This window comes from Rattus norvegicus, chromosome 12, assembly GCF_036323735.1.
Source record: "Rattus norvegicus strain BN/NHsdMcwi chromosome 12, GRCr8, whole genome shotgun sequence".
NCBI lineage: Eukaryota > Metazoa > Chordata > Mammalia > Rodentia > Muridae > Rattus > Rattus norvegicus.
Window position 1 is genome coordinate 41,552,599 of NC_086030.1, and position 25,036 is coordinate 41,577,634.

The 25,036-nt window shown below is 53.3% G+C and overlaps 1 protein-coding gene across 4 annotated transcripts in view; it reads right to left on the bottom strand.

Moving 5' to 3' along the window:
- The window catches only part of Rasal1 (RAS protein activator like 1), a 33,093-nt gene extending 10,734 nt beyond the window's left edge, over window positions 1-22,359 (bottom strand). The window contains exons 1-14 of one of the 4 annotated variants that reach the window (NM_001108335.1): window positions 21,629-21,717; window positions 20,997-21,215; window positions 17,657-17,713; window positions 15,572-15,685; window positions 15,358-15,419; window positions 9,972-10,101; window positions 7,033-7,114; window positions 6,815-6,946; window positions 6,107-6,192; window positions 5,385-5,502; window positions 5,107-5,260; window positions 4,701-4,765; window positions 4,340-4,452; window positions 2,897-3,089 (exon numbers count right to left, since the gene is read on the bottom strand). In NM_001108335.1, the coding sequence (NP_001101805.1) occupies window positions 2,897-3,089; window positions 4,340-4,452; window positions 4,701-4,765; window positions 5,107-5,260; window positions 5,385-5,502; window positions 6,107-6,192; window positions 6,815-6,946; window positions 7,033-7,114; window positions 9,972-10,101; window positions 15,358-15,419; window positions 15,572-15,685; window positions 17,657-17,713; window positions 20,997-21,061 (1,371 nt within the window). In that variant the 5' untranslated portion in view covers window positions 21,062-21,215; window positions 21,629-21,717. Of the gene's footprint in view, window positions 1-2,896; window positions 3,090-4,339; window positions 4,505-4,700; window positions 4,766-5,106; window positions 5,261-5,384; window positions 5,503-6,106; window positions 6,193-6,814; window positions 6,947-7,032; window positions 7,115-9,971; window positions 10,102-15,357; window positions 15,420-15,571; window positions 15,686-17,656; window positions 17,714-20,996 lie in introns of those variants that run through there. The other 3 variants (XM_006249395.5, XM_017598399.3, XM_039089599.2) reach the window with 3 other exon arrangements.
- Window positions 22,360-25,036: the final 2,677 nt, after the last annotated feature.

A 25,036-nucleotide genomic window follows, 5' to 3' on the forward strand; every position in this document is an offset into this window, starting at 1 on the left:
CATCAAGGTACATGTGAGCCAGGGATGGTGGCACATTAGCCCGTCTACACAGAGGCTGAGGCAGGAGGGTCACAAGTTCAAAGCTAGCCTGGGCTACAGAGTAGGTTTCGGGCCAGCCCAAGCAACCTAATAATACCCTGTCTCAAAATGAAAAATAAAAAGAAGTTGGTGTGTATATGTGACGCTGGAGTGCTTGTCTAGTGTACACGGAATGCCGGGGTCGCAGAAACCGGCTGTGTGTGTGCCTATGACTCCAGCCTGTGGGAGGAAATGGCAGAGGAGGCACAAGTTTGAAGTCGCTGTGCTAGTTAGTATGTGTGTGTATTCCTGCCCCACCTTGCACGCGTATGATAGAGAGAGAGAGAGAGAGAGAGAGAGAGAGAGAGAGAGAGAGAGATTGAGAGATTTGTGGGCAAACCTGTGGGGGCCTTTTCTGAACTAATGATTGATGTGGGTGGGCCCCGCCCACTATGGATGGAGCTATCCCTGGCCTGGTGCTCCTGGGTTCTAAAAGAAAGCAGGCTGAACAAGCCATGGGGAGGGAGCAAGCCAGTAAGCAACGCCCCTCCATAGCCTCTGCATCAGCATCAGCTCCTGCCTCCAGGTTCCTGCCTTGAGTTTGCTCCATGATGAACTACAAGCTCTTTTCTCCCCCAATTTATCTTGGTGTTCATCACAGCAGTAAAAAGCAAACCAGCGGGGCTAGAGAGATGACTCAGCGGTTAAGAGCACTGACTGCTCTTCCAGAGGTCCTGAGTTCAAACCACAGCAACCACATGGTGGCTTACAACCACCTGTAATGAGATCTGATGCCTTCTACTGGTGTACAGTACACCCAGCTACAGTGTACTTATGATAAATAAGAAAACTGGAACAGCCATCCTTGGCTATGTAATAAGTTAGAAGAGGCTAGCCTGGGCTACGTGACACTCACGCACTTAATAAAATGCCATAATGAATCCTGTGACTAAATCCTGTGACTCAGGGACTGTCCAGGACTCCCTACCTTCACAAACTGAGGAAATTTCATGGTCCCTGCCCTCTGGGGACGTGGATGTCACTGATGTTGGCTTCCCCGGGCTGACTGAGAGCTGACCCCTGCTCTCTTTCACTTCTCCCAATCTCAGCCGTGTCCCACTTAACACCTATGAGTTGTTGGCCCAGGCAATGCTGTCAGAGCTCAGCCCTGTGTGGGAGGATGGGGAACCTGAGATGGGGAAACCTGGGGAGGAAATCTCAAGCCCTCTGGGCTCAGTTTCCCCTTCTGTGAGCAGGAAGCAGAGAGAGGGGTGGTATATATGTGCAAAGCTCTCAGCTCAGGCTGCAAGAACTGGACTGTGATATTGCCAGTGTTCAACAGTTTCTAGATCTTTCTGCTAAATGGCCTGCATCTAGCACTGGGTAAAAGTTAGTCTGGCTGGGGCTGGAGAGTTGCTTCTGTGGATAACAGCGCTTACTGCTCTATCAGATCAGGGGGCTCACAAAGGTCTGGAATGCCAGGGGCTCATATGATACTCCCTGGCCTCTGAGCATGTGCACCTGCACACACGCACATAAATAAATCTTAAAAGAGAAGTCTTGCTGATTTCATTTGTAATTTAAGACAGTAACAGTCACCTCTGTCTGTGGCGCAAGCTGGCCTCTTGGGGACCTGAGATTACAGGCTTGTGCCACAAAGCTCCCCGTGACAGCCACCTCAGGTTGTGCACTGAACATTGTTAAGATAGGGATCTCAGGCTAGTAGCCCATGGCCCAGGACAACTTAGATGTGTGGGGACTGACTCCAAATGGCTTTTGCTTGGTGAATGGCTCTTGTCTGGGTGAATTAATCCCATTGTTTCAAAATTGGGAGACTTTATGTAGAATCCTAAAACTTGGCAAGAAAGCAGGAGAGAGGAAGGAAAAAGAAGGAAGGAAGGAAGGAAGGAAGGAAGGAAGGAAGGAAGGAAAGAAGGAAGGAAGGAAAGGAGGGAGGAAGGAAGGGAGGGAGGGAGGGAGGGAGGTAGATACCCAGCTCAGCCCAGCTCAGTCTAGCTTGGGACAAAGGCCTGTCTGTTGTCCCAGATATTTGAGAGACTGAGTCAGGAGGATGGCAATTCAAGGTCTGCCTTGGAAACTTAGCAAGGTCCTATCTCAAAAAAGCGAAGACAGGGCTAGACCTTGGCTGGGTGGTAGAATACATGCCTGGTGTTTGTGAGACTGGGTTCATAGCCCCAAATAGTAGTGAGAAAGGGGCTCTGCAGGAACAGGGAGACTGGGCCCCATTCCTATGTAGAACATTGGCCTGAGTGGTCTCTGTAGACAAGCTGTGGGAGGGTGTGTGTGTGTGTGTGTGTGTGTGTGTGTGTGTGTGTCACATTTTGCCACAGTCTCCACCATTCCCTCTAGTCCTACATCTACTCTGTTCATGTGCCTCACCTGGCCCAAAGTCACAGCTCCCAGTTTCTACCTTTTGTATCCAAGCTGGGGAAGTCTGGCATATGCTGAACCCATTCAGCCTTCATCCTGGTCCTGTTCTTCCTCCTCCCTTTTGCTCTTTTCACCACCACCACCACCACCACCACCACCACCACCACCACCACCACCACCATTATCACCATCATCATCACCACCACCACCATCATCCCCACCACCACCACCACCACCATTATCACCATCATCATCATCACCACAATCACCACCATCACCATCACCTCCATCAGTCATTATCATTGGTCCCCTGGGTTCCAGGTCCTGCCAGGAATACCGACCCTCCTCCAGGACACACATACTTAAGTCTGAGCAGCCTAGGTCGTGGTGTCACCTTTGACCATTGACCTGGCTCTCTGTGTGACCCTGAACAAGGTGACCCGGTCCAGCCCAACATCCGCATCAGCCCCCTCAGAACCCAGCCCACCTGATGCTCCATCCCAGGGAAGCGCTTCTCCACACACTGCTGGAGTTGCTTAAAGGCTAAGCGCAGGGCAAGTGGGCAGCGCCCGGCAGAGCTCACGATGGCGTCCACAACGGACCCCAGGTATCCGGTCAGCAGCCCCAGGCTGGTCTCCCGCACCTGCTCCTCCGTGGGTGTGCCCTTGAAGGAGATTCTCCTGCAGGGAGCAAGCACCAGGCAGGACCTCCAGTCAGAGCACGCCACCTGCTGCCTCAGAAGCCCAGCCAGCCACCATTCCTTTACGCCATGCTCCCCCCACCAGCCCCGCCCTCCCCTCACTCCAGGCTCCCCCTAGCCCCACCCTCCCCTCCGACAGGCTCCTCCCACCAGCCCCGCCCTTCCCTAACTCCAGGCTCCCCCCCAGCCCCACCCTCCCCTCACACCCGGCTCCCAGCTAGAGCTTGAACACCCAGGGGGGAGGGAGTCCCATCTCAGAGTCTTCGATGTGACTGTTCCTTTGTCCTGGAACATTCTGACAAGCAGCTAAACTGTCACCTCCTCAGAATGGCCATATTCCACCTACACCCCACACCCCCTGTCACTCATGGTTACAAGCTCTAGGGTGTCTTCAGCATGGACATGTCAGATGTTCCAAACTCAGGGCCTTGGCAAATACTGTCGCCACCACCTGGTGTCCTCCAGCCAGAAGTTCTGAGTCCCTGTGTTCAACACATGGCCCCTGGTATTGCCCCATGTGGTCCTGACAGTGAGTGAGCTGAGCATCTGACTCCTCCCATCTAACTGACTTGGAAAAGCAGAGGCCCATCAGGTGTCAAACCTGACATCAGAAGTTAGGACCAGGGTTCCATCACCTGTGAGGGCCTCTGAGGCTGCCATGGTCTCCATGGATACCCCGGGAGTTTCACAGATAACTCTGCCCTTATATTTGGAGCCTACGTTCAAATTCCCACTTTGCAACTCCCCTGGATGCTGAGGCCTGCACCCAGGATGGTCGGAGGTGTGGGGAATCTATTATCCTCATTATAGTCCAGCACAGAAGCCGGCCCTCTGAATGTTCTAGAAACAAGCAAGGAAAGAAGGAGGAGCCCACAGGGCTATGGCTTTTCATTACCGCCTAACTTGCCCCAATCTCACAGAAGATTCTTGGGACCCATTCTGCAGACAACCCTCTAGATGCCTCTAGCATCTTCCAGAATCATCCTCAGCTGAGCTTGACATGCAAAACACAGAAGTTCCCACAGCACCCTCAAGCATCAGGGTCAAGTCACAGGGTGCGGGAGAGACAGAGCCGGGATTTGAACTCAGAACAGCCCGAGTGGCAGCACCACACAAGACTTGGAGGTTACACACATCTCCCTAGACAGGCGGCAGCTGGCACATGGCAGCCTACAGCACCTGCAAAGAAGAAGGTGTGACTGGAGGCCTGGGCCACCCCGCCACGCTCACCGGGAGCGGTTCAGGTCCATCTTGGAAGGGTCCAGCTCCATATATTTCTTCTCCTCGAAGACGCGGCTGATCACCGGCCTCAGGACCTCATGCAGGTAGCGCATGCCCACGAGCTGGGGGCAGGGGCCACACGGAGCGGCTAAGGGTGGCAGGGAACACCCTGGGCTGGGGCAGGGGGTGTGCAGGGAGATTTCAGAGCCAGGCCAGCTGTGTCCAAGGGTGCGCCCAGGGCTGAAGCCAGGCATCTGCCACAGCACCCAGCTGAGCCACCTAGTGCCACTTGAGGCCAGCAGGCTCTGAGGCCCCAGTGAGCAGGGGAGGAAGACACTTGCACCCAGACATGCCGGGTCCCTCTACTCACTTTCATGAACTGTTCCATCGACTTGGATGCCAAGGAGTTAGAACGGAAGAGGGTGTTGGGGTCATCTGGGAGGATAGGGAAGGTGTATTTGCTGGGGTGGAGGGGGCTGAACCCAGTTCACCCCGCTCGCCCATGGTGGGGGTTTGATTCTTGAGGCCGAAAGAATCAGGAAGAACCCGAAGTGTCAACTGTGTTCACAATTCAGAAGCCCAGAGTGGTTTGGCAAGCTGCCTGGGGTCACACAGCACCTGAAGCTGGATCTGCACTCTCAGCCCTCCAGGGATTGCAGCACAGACTCCCCAACACATAAGAGTCACCAAGGGACGCTACTTCCCACCCCTTCCTGAGAGCCTCTACAGACCCATTCTTGGGGAGTGGCATCTGGGACTCTGGGGGAGAAACTCACTGGTTCGTGCCACCTCACGCCTTGTGAGGTAATCTAGAAAGGGCCCAGCCAGGCCCCGGCCCAGGAAAAGCTTCACCAGTTTGGTGGCAAGGTCCTGACGACAGTCCCCAGAGGCCAACTCCTCTAGCAATGCCAGGGGGCTGGTGGTGTCCTCCTGAGCGGAAACAGGAGAGCAGACAGATAACCTGGGGCCCCAAAGCACAGCAGTCCCTGGTTCCCTAGGGAGGGGAGAAGCTATGCCCCGGATCCCAGATCGAGGCACCTGTTGCCACACCCACCTCGGCTGGCCCTTGCACGGACTCCAGAAGCAGTTCCATGAGAGGCTGGTAGTACTGGGAAGGCAGGACCCGGTCCTCAGTGAGGCGCACCTTCAGCCGCAGGGCACCCAGGCTCCCCCTAGAGGGAGCAGACGGTAAGGAAGAGGATGTGAGTGCAGGCTAGCCCAGAGTGGAGCAGACCACAGGGAAGGGGATGTGAGTGCAGGCTAGCCCATAGTGATAGAGACATGAGCATAGGGAGGGGCAAGAGACACAAGGTGAAGAATGAACAAGGAGAGCAGTGGGGACCAAAATGGACAGGAAGAACAATGGGGTGGGTAGTCGGGTACGGGAATGGAGTGGATGGGTGTAACCAGGGAGAGAATGAAGGGGCAGAGGCTGTGTGGTCAGTGTGCACAGACATGGGTGGCCCAGGTACACAAGGTGGTAGCAGAAGTCTTGCCTAGCACAGCCAAGGCCCTAGGTTCAATCCCTGACACTGCAATAAAGCAAGGGGTAAAGCAAGGGCAGCCTGAGGAAACCTAGCATTCTGTCACACATTGGGTGGGCCAGCCTGTCTGCAGTGAACAGATGGAGTGCTGTATGGACCTGCAGAAACACCCTGAGGGCATGTGACTAGGGGACCACTGGTGAAGTGCCAGAAGGACAGGGCAGGCTGGGGCCAGCACCCATAATAACCTGCTTACAGATGGAGGAGCCCCTCCCTAGGCACCCACATTTACCCAGAATCCTCAGCTCTAGGAAAAGGCAGGAGACGGAACCAGCCATTGGGTGGCTTCTGCTGGAGGGTCTGTGGGGTGAATTCCACCTGCAGGAGACACACAGACCTCAGCTAGAGACCAGTCATGCCTAACACAGGGTTCACCCAGCCCTGGAAAGAGAGCTTGGACTGCCATCCAGGGGTGGCATGTGGCCAGCCAGGGTCCACTTCATCCTCTCTCTCAAGGGTAGTTAGAACCTCTGGGAAACACTTAACTTATAATTGAGAAAAGCTAAGTCTTGGTGAGATGGCTCGTCCTGGGACACACAGTGACCCAGTGGTGAGCACCATAGGACTATCACAGACGCAACCTCAGACAAGCCTAATGCCATCTTCCCAGAGCAGAGCTAAGAGCCTCGGGGTCTTGACAAGGCCCCTTCCCTGCTTCAGACCTCACTGTTCTAGTGCTCAGAGGAGGCTAATGACTGTCCACTGCACAGGGTGGTAGCAGGGTTACGTCAATGCAGATGGCTTTAGGCCAGCTCTGTAGCCTTCGGCAGGTCACTGCATCCTTTGGCTGACAAATGGACAGTGAGACTCCACGGTATAAGCTGGCCATGGTGCGCGAGGCGCTGAACACCCACCTACCCGCAGCCCTCATCTTGCCTGCCTGCTTGTTAGAGACACCAGGGAGCCACAGAGCGCGTTCGTTAGTGGGAAGGATGCTCACCATGCCCAGGAAGTCATTTTTGCCCACCATGTCCCAATCCCAGAGTTCCACTCGCAGCGGGGATGTGGTTCCCGGAGCCTCTCGTAGTTCCAGCACCTCATCCCAATGTGGGAATCGGGTCTTCTTGATGGTCTAAGGGCCGAAAGAGTTGTGAGTGGGAGGGGCGACTGGCTCCACCCACTGAGGGGTGTCCCACTCCTGCCGGGTTTACTGCTCACCGAAGTTTCCAAACTACGGCTGCCCCAGAACACACGGGCAAATGGGTCCGATGTGCCAGAGATGTCCCGAGGGGCCAGGTCCCTGGGGATAGATGAAGAAAAGGGATGTGTGACCACAGGCCCTCGAGGACCCAGACCCAAGGTGGGCCCAGGAAACAGAGTGCAAACTAGATCATTCTAATGGCAATGTGCTATCTCCAGGGCAACACGCCTGTCCATCACACAGGCTCAGACCTGGTTGGTCCTCACTGGGCCCATGCAGCTTCCAGACACAGAACCTATATAGAAACATGAGATTTCCTGATTTTGGATGGGGAAACTGAGGTAAAGATCAGACTCTGTATCACAAAGCCCAGCAAGGGAAAGTACAATGGAAAAGAATGCCTCAGTTTCCCCAGAGGCCCTACACCGGGAGCTACAGGCATAAATTCTAAGCCTAGCTATGCACTCCCTGGCTGGGTGACATTAGAGAAAGTCTCCTCTGCCTGAAGGAGGTGGCCCATGCCTTTAATCCCAGCATTCAGGAGGCAAAGACAAACGGATCTCTGGGTTTCAGGCCAGCCTGGTCTACAGAGTGAGTTCCAGGACAGCCAGGGCTACACAGAGAAACCCTGGCTTAAAAAGAGAGAGAGGGAGAAAGAAAGAAAAAAGTCACCTCCACTCCTGGGCTTAGTCCCAAAAAAATAAGGACAGTAACAGACCAAGTTCATGGAGCCACGAGTCCAATGAGAGGACACAGGCAAGTTATTTAGCAGAGCACTCTGATCAGATCACGTATTCATTCAACAAACACCCATGCCCACACCTTGCTTAGGAACAAAGGGAATGCATGAGACACAGACATCCTGCCTGCGGTTGCCGTGACAACCCAAAGCCTCACCTGTGATAGCTTACCCATCCCCCACCCCCACTTTTCGAGGTCCCCAAATCTAGGAACACCACTACCACCACCACCACCACCAGGGGCTGTTTCTTCCTCCAGCTTTCTTCCCGGCCATGGAATGCCTTTGGTTTCCTAGGAACCGACACAGTTGCTAAGCGACAGCAATCGGTCCCTCTGCTGCTTACAAAGGATCCTGTACAGCCTAGTGTCTGGGGAGGGGTCATGTGCAGAAGAGCTGAGCTCAGACCCCTGAGCACAATCCGCTATCTGGTTCCCATCCTCTGTGTATCACTATTCCCTGTCCGCACTTCTCAACACACCCAGATGGGGCCAAGACAGGGACCGGAATCCAGAGGTAGCAAGAGGAGCTCAGAGTAGGCGAGGAGGGGTCTTACGGTCACACAGCAAGCTAGAAATATGGATTGTCCTTAATGTGTGTGAGCAGAACCTAAGAGTGAAGGTTCGGGGAGAGAAGTGAGTCGAGGGCAGAAAGACAGGTTGTCAAGAGGATGAAGACATGAGAGAGAACAGAAGGATGGGATTCGAGGGCCAAGGAGGGAGCAGAGAGGGACTCAGGATGGGAGATGGATGCGGCTGGGCAGGTTTTACTGGCCCTGGGTCTGGTGACTTTTTAAAGCTTCCTTCCCATCACCCTTCCTCTCAGCCCACATGACTCCAGTGTGGTCAACCTCCCAGGTTAGCCAATAAGAACTCCTTTCATTTCAGCACTCAGGAGGCGGAGGCAGGCAGATCTCTGTGAGTTTGAGGCCAGCCTGGTCTACATAGTGGGTTCCAGGACAGCCAGGGCTACACAGTGAGACCCTGTCTGGAAAACCAAATAAGAATTAACCCTGAGGTTGTCTGTAAAAGTGAATATCTTGGCCAGTTGGTAGAACATCAGCCTTGGGCCACGAGATCTATCTTGTCCCCACTCACAGAGACACTGCCTGACATCACCCTCTGGGTTCCTGGACCGATCATGCCTGAAGCCACAGTGTGTGTGTGTGTGTGTGTGTGTGTGTGTGTGTGTGTGTGTGTGTGTGTGTATGGTATGTGTGTGTGTGTCTGTATGTATGGTGTGTGTGTCTCTGTATGAATGGTGTGTCTATCTGTCTGTCTGTGTCTCTGTATGTATGGTGTGTGTGTGTGTGTCTGTATGTATGGTATTTGTGTGTATGTGTGTATGTATGGTGTGTGTATGTATGGTGTGTGTGTGTGTGTGTGTGTGTATCTGCTAACTGCCTGCCTGTCTGCCTGCCTGCCTGTCTGTGCATGCATGCACACGTGTGAAGGTCAGAGGAGAACTTTCTAGAGTTGGCTTTCTCCTTCCACTGTGCATTACTGGGATCAAACTCAGGTCATCAGGCTTGAGTGACAAGTGATTTACCCGCTGAACCATCTCTCCAGCCCTAATGTGTTAAAATGCAACTATTCCCCGCCCCACCCTCATCTGTCCACCCATCTCCAGAATCCAGCTGATTGTTTGGTCCGTGGCCACCTGGGTTAAGAGTTTGCTTTTGCCAGGCTGTGGTGGCACAGGCTTTTAATCTCGGCACTTGGGAAGCAGAGGCAGGAGGATCTCTGTAAGTTCAAGGCCAGTCTGTTTTATAATGTGAGTGTCAGGGCAACCTAAGCTACATAGAGAAACCCTGCCTCAAAATAACAAAGATGTTGCTTTCTCCCCTGAAAGCTGACACCTCTGAGTCTGTTGTTTAAGAACATGGTGGGCAAGTGCAGGAGGGGATCGTAGCTATGAATCGAGAAGGACAAGAGGGTCCCCACCATCATCAGTACTCCTGCTCATTTTTGGTTTGGGGTTTTTGTTTGTTGGATTAGAGTTTCTTATAGCCCAGGCTAGCCTAAAACTCCCTGCCTCCACCTCCTGAAAACTGGGATTAGAGATGAGTACTACCAGGTACAGTTTATGTGGTGCTGGGGATAGACCTCAGGGCCTTGTGCATACTAGGGGAACACTCTACCCACCAAGCCACACCCCAGCCTCCCTGCTTATTTCCAGAGCACCCCACACATCTCCCCCCACCCCGGGCAAGCACACCTGGCCTGTCTCACGTGGCAGCGGAGGCATCTCCCCCGAGCATCCTCCAGCAGCTTCACAGCCAGGCAGACCTCACCCTGCACTTCCTCATCTGGATCCACTCGGCTCAGGTTGATCCAGCTGTCAATCCCTGGAGGACATACACGGTGGTTTCTCCCTCACAATTCCATCCCAGACCCCTATAATAACAGGAGGGGCCTAGGGAGCCCTACCTTCTCTCTTGAATACCATCAATAAAGTTCGATGCACCCACCTCAAAAAAAAAAAAAAAAAAAAAGAAGCACCCAGCACTCACTAGGGGGTTGTGTCAGCTCAGAACTGTCACTGATTATGATGGTGCATGATGTGGGCAGTGGCTTCTCATACATGACTTCTTCAGATGCGACCGCATGTCAGAGGAGGAAACTGAGGCACGGAGAAAAGGCCTCTGCCCTTGACCCCACAGTTAGAAAACAACAGAGATCAATTCTGAATATGGGCAGGGCAGCTCTGGGGCTGATTCTGAGCCTCAGCTCATCTTGGAACATGAATCACACACACACACACAGAAACACACACACACTCACACAGAAACACACACACACTCACACAGAAACACACACACACAGAAACACACACACAGAGAAACATACTCATGCACACAAAACACACTCTGACACACACACACAGAGACACACACAAAGACAGAGACATACACACTCATGCATACTCACACACAGAGACACACAGAGACATATACATACACAAACACAGACACAAACACACAGAGACACACTCACATACACATACATGCACATGCACAGATACAGACATACATAGACACACAGACACACTCACACAGACACACACATATACTCACACACAAAGGGATACACACTCACACAGAGACACACACTTATGCACACTCACACACATACACATGCACAGACACAGACACACACAGACACAGACACACACAGACATGCACACACTTATTCTTACTCACACACAAAGAGACACAGACACACAGAGACACACACTTATGCACACTCACACACAGACACACAGACACATACACACACACACACACACACACACACACACACCTCATCATACTTTGAAATAGTTACTGACTTCTGACTCTGAGTGTAGCTAGGAGAAGCCAGCTTCCAAATCAATCCCTCTTTGGCAAACAATTTTCCTTCCCCATTTGTTTCTCTTTTGGTTTTGTTTTCATACAGGGTATTGTATGTAGCTCAGACTAGCCCAGAACTCCTTCTCCTCCCACTTCTGAGTGCAGGGGCCACAGCCTCGGCCAACATGCCTTGCTTGATGCTTTAATTTCTACTGCCCTTTTAGCTCTTTCAACATCTGGCTTCTTAAGGTACCTGCAGCTGTGCCCAGCGTGATCAATTGACAGTCTCTAACATCACCTGGAAGAGAGAGGCCTCCAGGCACACTTGGGAGGGATTAGCTAGATCGAGGTTAGCCCCTGAGGACACCCGTGGGCTCTTGGTTACATAACTGCAGTGGGGAGACTCATGACAACATGGGTGGGTTCCATTCCCTAGGCTGGAATCCTGGGCTCTCCAAGATGAAGGAAGCCAGCAGAGCCCCAGCTGTCAATTCAATCCTCTCTGCTTTCTGACTGTGGGTGGGATGTGACCAGCTCCCTCTGCTCCTGCACAACCTTCCCCGCCACAATAAACGGCTCTCTTTTTTTTTTTTTTTTTGGTTCTTTTTTTCGGAGCTGGGGACCGAACCCAGGGCCTTGCGCTTCCTAGGTAAGCGCTCTACCACTGAGCTAAATCCCCAGCCCCAATAAACGGCTCTCTTGAACTGTGAGTAGAATAAATTCACTCTCCCAGAAGCAGATTCTGTCAGAGTCATGGGGGAAGAAACTAAGGCCGTGACACTCTGAGGTCAGAGACACATGGACACACTAAAGCAACGGTTCTCACCCTGGGAGTCAAACGATTCTTTCACGGGGTATGCCTATCAGACATCCTGCATTTCAGATATGTACACTATGACTCCTAACAGTAGCAAAAGTACAGTTATGAAGTAGCAACGAAAATCATTTTATGGCTGGGGGTCAGCGCGTGATGAGCTGTATGTATTAAAGGGTCGTGGTGCGAGGAAGGTTGGGAATCGTGGCTCTAAGGACTTGCTGGGTTCTGATCCCTTTACGGCTGCTGCAGACCCTCACAGCGACTGTTCCCTTGTGCTGGGTGGTCTCTGTGAATTTTTGATCTCTCTGCAAACCTCAACAAGTGTGTCCCCCGGGGATGGGAGGGTTCCTGTGTCACTATCTTCTCCCTTGACTCCGGTTCCTTCTCTCTTGACCCTCGCTAGCTTCTTTCTCAGATGCTTTCATCAGGGAAAACCATGCTCCCTGGCCGGCTTGCTGCTCAACCCTTCCTGTTCAGCACCTGACTGAGTAAATATGAGGTAGAAATAAGGGATTTTCTTTCTCAGGATCATCCTGTCTCGGGGAAGGGGGTTATTTCTGAGGATCATGCACCCCCTTTCCATGTTGATGGACACGGAAAAGCTTCCTCCTCTCCCTACCACCCCCAAGTCCAGGAATCTGTTTTCTGTCACTTGGTCAGCACAGACACCTCACTGATCCTTTGTGTCTAGCCTAGTCCTGATGTAACCGGATCCCTGCAACCCCCGCTTCTGACACTAGACCTCCAATCTCTTCACTGTCTTGATCAAAAGAAAAAAACCAATAGTGGAGGCCAAGCGTGGTGACCTACATCTTCAATCCCAGGAGGCAGACACAGGCTTAGGAGTTCAAAGCCAGCCTGGTCTGTGAAGTGAACCCCAGCCAGGGTTGGTTATACAGTGGGCCCCTGTCTCAGACAAAGGAACAAGCAAGCAACCACCAGTGGCCCGCACAGCCACAATGAGAGCACCTAGAATCCAATGTTCTGAAACTGGAGTTGCAGACGCTCTGAGCTGAGCCACATGCAGGGGATTGGAACTGAACTCTCACCTTTGAAACTGAACTCTGACCTCTACAACAGTGGCGCTCACTTTCTCTTTTTGATTTTTTTTTTTTTTTTTGAGACGGGGTTTCTCTATGTAACCTTAGCTGTCCTGAAACTTGGTCCATAGACTAGGCTGGCTTCAAACTCAGAACTCAGAGATCTGCCTTTCCAGTGCTGGAACTAAAGGCGTATGCCACCACCACCTGGCTGTGACACTCACTCCTAATTGCCAAGCCACCTCTCCAGCCCCTGTGGCTCTGGTATAACAATGGGCAAACGTGCAGATGGGGCAGCTCAGTGACAGAGCCATTGGTTTGTTCCCAGGACTAAAAATGATGATGGTGATGGTGATGATGGAGGTGGTGGTGATGATGATGATCATAAATGAGGTCTCACTATGTGACTACCTTCCCGAATGCTATGATGACAAGCATGCGCCCCAAACCCAGCTTGGGAAGCCATTCTTATCAGCATATACCCTCCTTGCTGGTGTTCCTGCCAGTACAGTATTTGGTATCCCTCTGCCCCACAAAGATGAGAACGATGTCCCCCTGCCCAGCACCTACAGGTACCCTTTTCTGAGGCATCCTTGTTTCCTTTGATTCTTGAAAACTCATGGGGTCTGAGATGTATTAAAAAGAATACATACAATGCCACTTGCTGGTGGCTCATGCCTTTAACCCCAGCTCTCGGGAGGTAGGGGTAGGCAGATCTCTGAGTTCAAGGCCAGCCTGGTCTATAGAGTGAGTTCCAGAACAGCCAGGGCTACACAGAGAAACCTTGTATTGAACCAAAAGAAAAAGCAACAACAACAACAACAACAGAATACACCCGAGAATGTATGTTTGATACAATGAATAAACTTCAGTAACTTCCAGGGATTTGTCTGACTGACTGGACCTGAATGTGTGACATTGTTAGTAAGTATCGGGCTGCTCACTGCAACTGCTTAAGCTGGGATCAGGCCAACACCCCATATGCTTCATGAGGGAGCCAGGCATGATGGGACATTGTAGCAGAATTCAGTGATTTCAGAACTCAGAAGTCCTCCAAGCACGGTTACATAAAAAGTATACTGTAGCTGCTAGGCACAGAGGCGAACCCCTATCATCCAGATGTGGAGAGGCTGAGACTGGACTGCATGCATTACTGTCAGACTTGGGTAGCCTGTCTCAAAAGTACATGGTAATGGGGCTGGAGAGACAGCTCGCACCAGCTGCTCTACCAGAAGCTCTGGGTTCTGTTCCCAACACCCATATTCACAGCCATCTGTAACTCCAGTTACAGGGGATCTATCGCCCTCTTCTGGTCTCTGCAGGCACTGCATGCATGGTGCTCATAGACAAGCCCGCAAAACAGTCATAAAATAAAAATAAACCAAATTTTAAAAATACACGATGAGGTAAGAAAGGCAGCTAGGGAAACCAAGTGTAATGGGGTACCGCCTAGGCTGAGAAAAATCCATGCTCACATGCACTCACACAGGCACACATACACACACACACACACACACACACACACACATTCATATACACACATACACACAACATATGCAGAACGTAACAGGATATCATGTGGCCTGAGAAAACCTATGCCCACATGCACTCAGACAGACAGACACACACACACACACTCATGCACACACACATAAACACAGAGTGTAACAAGATACCAAGAGGGCTGAGAGAAACCTACGCCCACACACACTCACACGGGCACGCACACACATTCACACATACAGAGTATAACATGGTGAGCTCAAACCCTGGACACAAACAACCTTGTTCCCAAGTCCTGGCTGTCACGAAACCTTTGTGACCGTGAGCAAGTCCCTGAACCCTTTAGACCATTGTCATGGGTAAAACAGGAGCAAATAAAGGTCCCTACCTCAGAAGAGGGGTCAGCACGCATGCATTAGGGTGGGGTGCTACTATTGCTATTTCTTATGTATGTTTAAAAAAAGCACTCCAGGACTGGGGTACGGCTTAGAGGAAGAACACTTGCTAGGCTCTGGGTTCATCTTCAATGTGTAAATATAGTGTCTGGAAAAACATGAGAAGCTGGCCTCAGCCAGTCATGATGCTCTGCATTGAAATACCAGCATAGGGGAAACTAAGGCAAGGATCACAACTCGAAAGCTATCTAGGGTTAGATAGAAAAGACCAAAACAAGACCAAACTGAAGTTCCTGGCTACACAGGATAGGGAGCAGAGTCCCAGATAGGAAGGGGTGTCATGCTTCTGCTGTGTGAATCCCAAGTCTATGAAGATGAATTAGCTGCTCAACAAATGAATTGAATCACATATTAAAGACATAAGGTCTCCCACCATCCTGCCCCTAAGCCCTTTGTCCTTGCAAGACTCCTATGGGTCAGACCATTCTCCCTCTTCTGAGGGTCACGCCCTGCTCACCTCGAGGGTCCGCTGTGATCGCCTCTTTGCTCAAGGAGATCTTCCCAATGATGTCGTCGTGTCTGTGGGAAGGCGGTAGGAGAAGGTCAGGCTAGGACCAGCACCAACCATCCCCTGGAGCCGTGGGGACAGATTGAGGGGCTAGAGGTAGCATATTTCCTCTTGCAGTCCAGGCATGGGACCCCCATGCACACCCCACCCATCCACCACACACCCAACAGTATCCTCATCCAGCACGTAGAAGGCCAGGTGGTGGAAGTCCAGTGGAAGGTGAACAGTGTACTCCTCCCCCCAAAAGGGGCTCAGGCTCCTCCAGATGGTTGCTGTCCTGCAAGAGGGGTGCTAGGCTAGGGCCTCAAATGGTGGGCGACCTGGGGATTCCCCACAAATGCAGCTATGGACACACAGGAGGACAGACACGGTCACACACACACTAGTGTGTGCACATGCCCCCATCCCAGGAATAGAGCAAATGCACTAAGACTTGTAAGCCTAGACAGAGAAGCACACCCAGACTCACTGCAGACACGCACACACACACACGTGCGCACACACACACACACACACGCATGCATGCATACATCCCCAACTAAAGAGGTTCTCGGGGCTGAGGATTTAGCTCAGTGGTAGAGCGCTTACCTAGGAAGCGCAAGGCCCTGGGTTCGGTCCCCAGCTCCGAAAAAAAGAACCAAAAAAAATAAAAAATAAAAAATAAAGAGGTTCTCAAGTCAACCAAAATACACAGAGAGAGACCCAACTACACACAACTAGAGAAACACACCCAGATACGCCTAGGAAGCCAGAGACACAGGAAGTCACACTCACACATACACAGGCATACGCACATGCATCCTCAGAAGGATCTAGAAATTGTTTATACAGTATCCCAGATAGACACGAGTCTGAAACAAGTCACCAATACCTAGTGGCCCACTCATTCATGCCCTTCCCTACGCGCCACCCAGACTGTAGACATCGTCTGTGATTGGGGTGAGCTCAGCGATGCCTGGCTGGGGGTGGGGCTGGGGCTGGGGCTGGGAATAGGAGAGGGCTTCTCACTCAGTTCGGTCAGGCAAAAAGAGAACTGGGCGGGAAAGACAAGCATCCCAGATGGCTGGAACAGCATGTGTGAAGGCCCTGGGGCAGGCATGTGTGAGCAAAGCCAGGTCACGGTGGAACCGACAATGGTCACAGAGCACGCAGGGCTTCATAGTACCCAGAAAGTCAGGGGATGCTAGGATTAAGCCAAAGCCAGTCAGGTACATATACATATGCCCAACGACTAGGTCTAGCACTGATATGTCTCCCATCATGGCTGCTCCTGGGAATAGAGACTCTACTTTGCCCAGTGACACCCCAGTCAAACCCAAGTGTACAAAGCTTGTTTTCTTCTGTTTCTTCCTTGCAGCCCAGGGAAGGGAGAATGTCTGCCTGAAGGCATAAAGAAAGCCAGTTTGAGGCTTGAAGGTTAGTATCTTATAATAGGGCAACACAGAGGGAGCCAAGGGAGGGGTCAGCCTTCCCTGGGGGATCCCCACCCCCAACTCCCAGCCCATCTGGACCAGAACTAGTGCCAGGAGCATCCTGAATCCTGCCGTCTCCATAGAAACCAAGGCTTCAGCCACCCGCCCACCCACCCCCTCAGGTCTGCGGGGGCTGAGAGCTGTCCCTTCACCTGCGGGGGCAGAAGCCCAGCTCAGCTGATGTGCCATCCAGACTGAGCGCCCACAGACATCCACATACCCTCCCTTGCATTCACACCTTCCCCGCTCTGGTACCCACAGGAGTCCTGTGGGCCTGCACACCCACATGAGCGCTCACACATGGGCAGAAGCATTCACACCAGCTCTGTGCCACCCGAGATGGGCAGGCTGGTACGCACGGGTGCACACACACACACACACACACACACACACACACACACACATTTCCACTTGAACATTGGTGCGAATACAACACACCCAGGCACTGGGCACCCGCAGCACCCGGAGACCGGGAGCCAGTCAACCATGAGATGGCCCCCCCAAACCCCCACCCAGAGGCCTCTGGGAAGGCACAGCCTGGTGGTGGCTGAGTCAGCCCCAGGGAGCCACAGTGATATCATTGGTCCCCAGACAGAAGATACTGGCCAGTTAGCATCTGCCCCAGTGGGCAATACACAAGAGGCCAGGACACAAGCAGTTCCCTTGAAGCCTGAATGACACACCCCCTCAGGAGGGGCTGCATTCTCTGCTCCCTGGAAAGCACTGGCCCTCCTTCCTGGGTCCCTTCCTCTCCCTACCCGGTACTGACTACATACCTGGCCACCACCTCATCATCCACTTTCACAAGACAGTAGGGGTCACTGCTCCCAGACCTGTTGGGGGAAGGAGCAGATCAAGAAGGCTGTTGGGAGGGCAACCAAAGTGGGAGCCCAATCCCTACCTTAGGCCTGGTGAAGCTGAGGCCCAGAGAGGGGATGGGGATCACCCTGGGTCACACAGCAAGTCCTACAAAGAGCCAAGACCTTGGGGAAAACAGCAGGTTATGTCATCACAGCCCAGGCCACTCGGCCACCACGCGCAGTTCCTATAAGCCTGATCCTTCTGGTTCTGGGACTGCTTTGTCACTATGGGACTCCAAACCACCCCCAGAGAGAGCTGGAGGGGTTAAGAGAGGTCTGGAGGAGAGATCCTAAGTTACTTGAGCTCCTTGCCACAGACAAAACCCTAATGTCAACTTCTGAGCTAAACGCTGTGCTCCTCAGCCTGTCCTTCCACACACACACAACCTCCATCAGCGAGAAGGACCTGCAGGCACACACCAGGGTCCGGGACCTCAAAATCGAACCCACAGAGATGACTGTAGGGCCGGAGTCTGTCTCTGGGGCAGAGTGCTAGCCTGGCATGTCCAAAGCCTGGATCCCATCCCCGGTAGGAAAAACAAAACAAAACCAAATCCCAAAAGACATGTGCTGTTTTCCTGGCAAAGCCAGTTCCACCCACCTGCCCTTTATACTGGTTGCTAGTAAACCCCAGGCTGCCTACCTGGGTCTTCAGGACCTCCCTCTCAAAGCCATCTCCTTGGATAGGCTGGCTCTCGGCACCACTGTCGAAATGGACCCTCCAAGCTATCTGGGATGAGCAGTACCCCCACCCTCAGCTCCCGGAAGGTTGAATCACAAGGTTCACCTGAATCCAGGAGTTTAAGACCAGCTTGGGCAACTTAGTGAGAGCTAGTGAGAGCGACCCTCAAACAAATAAAGAGATACTGCCCCCCCCCGCCGCCGCCATTCCCAGAACCTAAATCCTCGTGTGGTTTGCCGGTGGTCTCTACCTTCCTACAATCCCTGAACTGTGACCTCCTTGGGGCACCAGCTGTCACTTCTCCATGAGTGTGGGGGTGGCCCTGCAGGGAAGGTTTGGGGTGAATGGTTGTAGAGAGCAGGCACTGAGGCGGATGGTAAAGACAGGACTTCAGCCAAGGTCTTTTCACCATGTCCCCTCTGCTCCTCCAGCCGCCTTCTCTCTGCCACCCACACGCCCAACTGCAGGGAACAGGGGCGTTGGCTGCAACTTGGGCCTTGGTTAGCTGGCTGAGTCCTTCCTGCCCCTCAGTCTCCCCGCCCCCCAAAGCTTCTCTACCTCCTTCTTCAGACTCCCCAGAGCAGACATGGCCCAGACCGATTGAGATCAGCTGGCTCTGAAGATGCAGCAACCTAGCTTACCCCAGGTCCCTCGAGGGAGCAAGGTTCAACACATCTGCCCCAGGGCCGTGACGCACATGGCCTTATCAGACTCCTATCAGTAGGGACCAGGGTGGCAGGCAGAGCTGGCCTCTCCCAGGCCCTGGCCTCTCCCAAACTCTTGGCCTCTCCCAGGCTCCTGGCCTCTCCCATGACCCCTGCTTGAGTTGAGCATGGAAAACGTAAGCCTCAACCATCACTTGCCCACCTGGTGCTGTTCAGACATTAAAGCCACTGATGTTCATATCCCAGCCGTGTGAGCTTATGAGCATAACTGCCTATCTGGTCCTCAGTTTCCCCTTGTGGGAAACAGAAACCATACAAAGTGCTAAACATGATACCTGTCCCCGGTAAGCCCTCACTAATGACCCACAGACTTGGCCACCCACTTAACCTCGATGGCCAGGCTGAGTCTAGGCACTCTGCCTTAGGAATTAGAAGACAGCAGGACTAACGCCTCACTCGAAGACAAGGGAACTGCAGCTTGCTCTGAGAAGATCCCTTTTAAGGAAAGGAGCGGACCATGAGAGAAACTGAGGCTGGGTGCCCAGAAGGCCACAGTGACACCTCTTCAGCCTTGCTCTGGGCCACAGTTCACCCTAGTGTTTACTTGGACAGAAAACCGGAGGGAGAAGGGGCGAGCCCAGATGCAAGAAGAACCCAAGCCCCTTCCAGAGGAAGCCGGGAGCCATTGAGACTGTGGTGGCAGTGTCTGGTGGGCCAGCTGGAGTTCAGCGAGACAAGAGCCCTGTTTCAAGGCAGGGCCCCTTCCACCAGGTACCTACTGCCAAATCTCCACTCCTGCCCCACAGTTCTGTAATCTCTAATGCTCATCTTGAAGTGGGTAGCTCAAAGCTTTTACTTCAGGTGTGTATTTATTTGTGCTGGCTAATCAGGAAGATGGGGGCACTGAAACTACTCTTAACTGCTCCCCTCTTGGTATAGCTGCAGTGTTGGGGGGGGTCAAGGAGGTTCCCCAAGTCAAAGACAGATGCAGAATCTGCAGCTCGGGTAATTGGGAGTTCACCCAAGCAGAGAGGGTCTCCAGGTCCAGGTCTCCTGCTCACCTTCCCACAGATGACCCCCTAGCCAGTGTCCTCCACCCTCCACAGCTGGACACAGGATCAAACAGTAGCTTCTTCCAGCTCGACCCAACCCGAACGGGACACCAAAGGCCAGCAAAATTGGCAGGTTCAAGGTCACTCAACACACTTCCTCCCAAGGATTCTGATACCTGTCTAAGGTGCTGACTCTTCCAGAGCCCCTTCTGGCTTTGGACCAAGCACGAGAGGGAACCTGCTCCCTCCGCCCGCCCCCAGCCCATTCTGCTGAGTCAGCACTTGCTGGCTCCTCCCCGAAGAACCAGAGCCAAGGACAGGGGCAGAGGAGCCCAGCGCCCCCAGCCCCATCACACGTGGCACATGCGAGTGTCTTTTAGAGCAGTTGGGGATCTGAGACAGTCCACCCTAGGTTTGCAGGTACAAAACTGAGGTTCCGGGTTAGAGGACCACCTGGTGAAGCTCTGCACCCTAAGGCATGAAAAATCTTGGGGTCCATCTGGACCACAGTCCTCAGGGACTCTACCCCTAGTTTCTGGATAGCCCCCTCTGTTGCTCGAAGAAGCCCCACCTCCAACACCTGCTGGAGCTAAGGAAGAGATCCGATCGCTCAACCCCCTCCTGGCTCTAAGAGGACCTAGTCCAGAGATCCCCTTAACCCGTCCTGGAAGACCGACTTGGGGACATCCTAGAACAAAGACACCCTCCTTCCCGGGGGTGGGGGAAGCAGGGTGCGGCACCTGCTAAGCCTGAGAGCCCCCTCCCACAGGACAGGGAAGGCGGATCCCCAACAGCGGGTCCTAGACAGGGCTCCCCATAACCCTTCTACGCACCCCAGTGGGCACCCGGAGACTCACACGTCCTTGGCGGGCAGCGCCCGTCCCTCCACCACGCGGATACTCAGAGAGCCGCTCTTGGCCATGGCGCACAGTCCCAAACTTTCCAGGCAAGGAGTCTGCCGAGGTTCCGAGGCTGGACCAGGAGGTGACCCTACATGTCATCAGCGGCGGGCCAAGCACGCAGTCCACGGGTTCCCACAGGTACGGGTCTGGGGTGCGAGTGGGCTGGATGCAGGGCTAGGAGGGAGAAGTGCTGGGTCCCGGAAGGGGACATGCGTCCAGAGCTACAGGTAGCTGTGCGCTGCGATCTGGGCAGGCTGAGCCTGGCGTCTGCAGCCCGGGAGGTCCCTCCCGATCCCGCCCCCCCGTAGCTGCCCCGCCCGCTCTGAGCCCCTACGCGAGCGCCCCCTGCTGGCACCCCACACCACTGCACTCAGCCGGGGACACCCAGGCGCTATGGGTCAGGGGGTGGGTGTGGGGGAGGCGCGAGCAGTCAGGCAGGGCGGCAGGCTGTTACTGAGCTGGTATTGGGCCCTCCAAAAACCTGGGTGTCTCCTGCCTGTCCTCAACCCAGCACCTCCGCACCTCCGCACCTCTCCCACCCCGCCACCTGCCACCCCAACACCAGCCTCGGGGTCCCGGAACAGTACTCTCGCTGGGCGGCAGGCGGCGCACGCTCCCTGGGGGTCTGATGCGAGTGGAGGGAGGGAGCTCGAACATCCCCTTGCATCGTCTCTTCGGCTCCAATTAAACCCGGAGTGTGCCAGCGGAGGCTCCCACGTCACCGGCTGCCACTGCGGGGGAGGAAGCCGCGGCCGCAGGGGGAGGGGAGGCGCGGAGATAACACCGCCGGGGCTACACGATAAGAACCATCTGCAATCCTCGAACACTTAACCGTGTGCCAGGCACCGCTTGAGCCTTTCATGGGGATTATCTCAGTTTCGAGCCCTCAGCAACTCTATGTCATGCATGCCCTCCACCTATGGATTTAAAAACCAAACAACAAACAAAACGAAAAACCAACCAAACACAGACACGCGCGCAACAAAAACTGGGGTTCTGAGAGGTGGGGGTCACTTGCCAGAAGGCTCCTCCCTGGGTTTGAGTTCTGACTCTGCCATTTGGTAGATTTACTAATGCCTGGTCTTCAATGAGTCAGTCACTTAACCTCTGTGCCTCCGTTTAGTTTTCTCAACTGTTCAGTGAGCGCGACACGTGTCTCATTCACAGGGTTTAGAGAGAATTAAATGAGATACTCCCACACGGGTCTCAGAACAGTGGCAGACACCTAACCAACCACAGAGGATTCGATATTTTTGTTGTTCTTCTTCCTCTTCAAGGTGTGTCTTAAATGTCACATCTCCTGGCAAGACTTTCAGGACGCCCTTCCACCTCACACAGAGCTCTTCTTCCCTTTTGCTCCCTTCCCAAGATGCTTTGTGCGTTTGCGAGTTTCAAATGGGATCATGTGAACAGAAGGCTTGTCCCAGGGTAGACGCTGGCACCTTCCTCCTCGGTGTCTGTGGTTTAACTAACCGCAGTACTCAGAGAGGCTGGCAAGGACGACTTAGGGCCGGGCACCCATAGGAGTGCAGAATGAGGTCACCTGCCACTGCCCAGACTGGCAAGACTGGGAGCACCTGCTGGGCCTCTGGAGCACCTGCCTTGCCCTGGGAGCACCTGCCGGGCCCCTAGAGCAGGAGCCACCTAGTGGTCTGAATCCCCGCCCCACCCCCCACCCTCGCCCCTCTTCCAAGCCAGCACCCAGTCCAGATGGAAGTGAGCTGGTGCCCTGGAATTCTATCCCAGTGGGTTTCTGGGAAGACCGCAAAAGGCCAACCCAGGGGTGACCCAGGTTTGAGCCCCAAAATGCAGCAGCCTCTCCCACCCACCCCGCCTACCACCATCTGCAGTTGTCATTCCACAGTTCCCTAGGGAGAAGGAAGAGTTGTTCTGTGGCTTTCCTGTGCTCGTGCGCGCGCGGACACACACACACACACACACACACACACACACACACCTGGGAAGACACCTCTGCCTGGATATTTTGCCCCTAGGGTTATAGAGATCCCAGACAGGTCATCCAGATCCTCGGGGACCATAATAGAGTCCTCAGCTTCCACAACATACTGGCCAAACGGTCATAGAGCCATTGTTACTCCATATTAAACAGGAAGTCCCACTTCTAATTTTCCCAACTCTAGATCCACAGTGGGATCTGTCAGGCCCAGCTAGGCCACCAGGGAACCAGCTCTGTCACCTCCCTCCCACTTGACACCAGGTCGTCTGGCACAGGGGTCGCGGTCTCTAAATTTTCTACATGACCCTTCCTGACTACTTCCTGTTGTTCTAAGAAACTTTTGGTGAAAATAGGCAGGAGGCCTCCTCCTCCTCCTCCTCAGACAACCCCTATCAAGGGCCCAAAAGGGAAAAGACAGCCAGAGAGGGTATGACTTGCTGGGAGCCACCAGCCAAGACTGAAAGAAGAGGCCCTGGCGGCCATCAGTTTCACACGATACCCAATCATGTCCCCTTAACATGGTTAGTATGAGGCCAGATGTCCCCGTTGTTCTAAGTACACAGTAGTTGCTCATGAAATACCCTCTCCATCTTCTTAAAGCAAAAGGCAACAGTCCTTGCTAGATCTCTGCATTGTCTAGCGTCTATGGCTGAAGACAGCAGACGGCAGACAGCAGACATCATGTAGACATTTAGGTGAAGCTGAGGTGTGATGGTGCACACCTATAATGGGAGGACAGAGGCTGAGCCGGAAGGATTGTGAAGTTTGGGCTATCCTGGGCTACAGAGGCAGACCCCTTTCTAAAAAAATAACAAAAATTTAGGGTCTGGGGCTGCTGCCCGATGGTAACGTGCTTGCCTCACTTGTGCATAGCCCTGTGTTCCATTTCTAGTACTATGCTGGCACGCAACTATAAATCCAGCACTTGGAAGGAAGACAGAGGCAGGAGGATTAGAAGCTCAAGTTCATCTTGGCTATTTGGTAAGTTCAAGGCCAGCCTGAGCTACACTTCTAAATAAATAAAGCCTTAGGTGAGGAAAGTTCTAGCTGAAAGGTCTAGGGAAGGGGTCTTCATAGTGAATCCCAGCACTGGGTTCTCTCGGGCAGGCAAGTTACCCTCTCCATGCCTCTGTTTCTTCCTGTGTGAGTTGAAGCTGCTAATAGCACCCATTTCAATGAATGAGGACACGGAGGAGATATCAGAGACGTTTAGCACACCTGGTATACAGCAAGTGCCCACTAAGTGTCATGGACATCATGAGGAATCCCAAAGCCTTCAGCACGCCTGGTATACAGCAAGTGCCCATCAAGTGCCATGGTCATCACGAAGAGTCTCAGCTCACTCTGGAGCCTTGAAAGCCCGCCCACTTGACTTAACACTGAGACTGGGTCCTGAGGATGTGGCCAGGTAGAGTGCCAGCCCCAGCCCCAAATTCCAGGGATGGAGGGAGTGTCACATTCCGGCTAGCCGGAGGAAGTTCCCTTCTGGACTGCGGATCTGGGGCAATCTGGATTTTTTTTGTTGTTGTTGTTCTTTTAATCCAAGCAGAGAGATCCCAAGATCAGAGTTCTACCCACCCTTGTAGGCTCTTTGCCCAGATCTGGCTGACACCAGCACTCCCTCCCTTCCTCCCTCCCGTGTGTGTGTGTGTGTGTGTGTGTGTGTGTGTGTGTGTGTGTGTGTGTGTGTGTGTGACATGCTCTGCCAGGGCCCAAGGGAACTCACAGACTCTGAGCAGAGCATCCCTACCCTAACGTCACTAAGGGGTCCAGGTGGGCAGAGCTGCACCACAGAGGGCTTTTCTGGTCAATGAGAATCGATTGAGCCACCTTTGAAGCCCTGTGCTTAGGAACCCCACCCTCCAAACCTCGAACTCTACTTACTGTATGAAAACCAGAAACCGATACAACGGACTTGGGTTCGGTTTTGAGACAGTCTCACTATGGGGCCCAGGCTGGCCTTGAACTCACAATCCTCTTGCCTCCACCGGCTGAGTGCTGGGATCCCAGTGTGGAGACTCTGGCTCTTTATGATGCT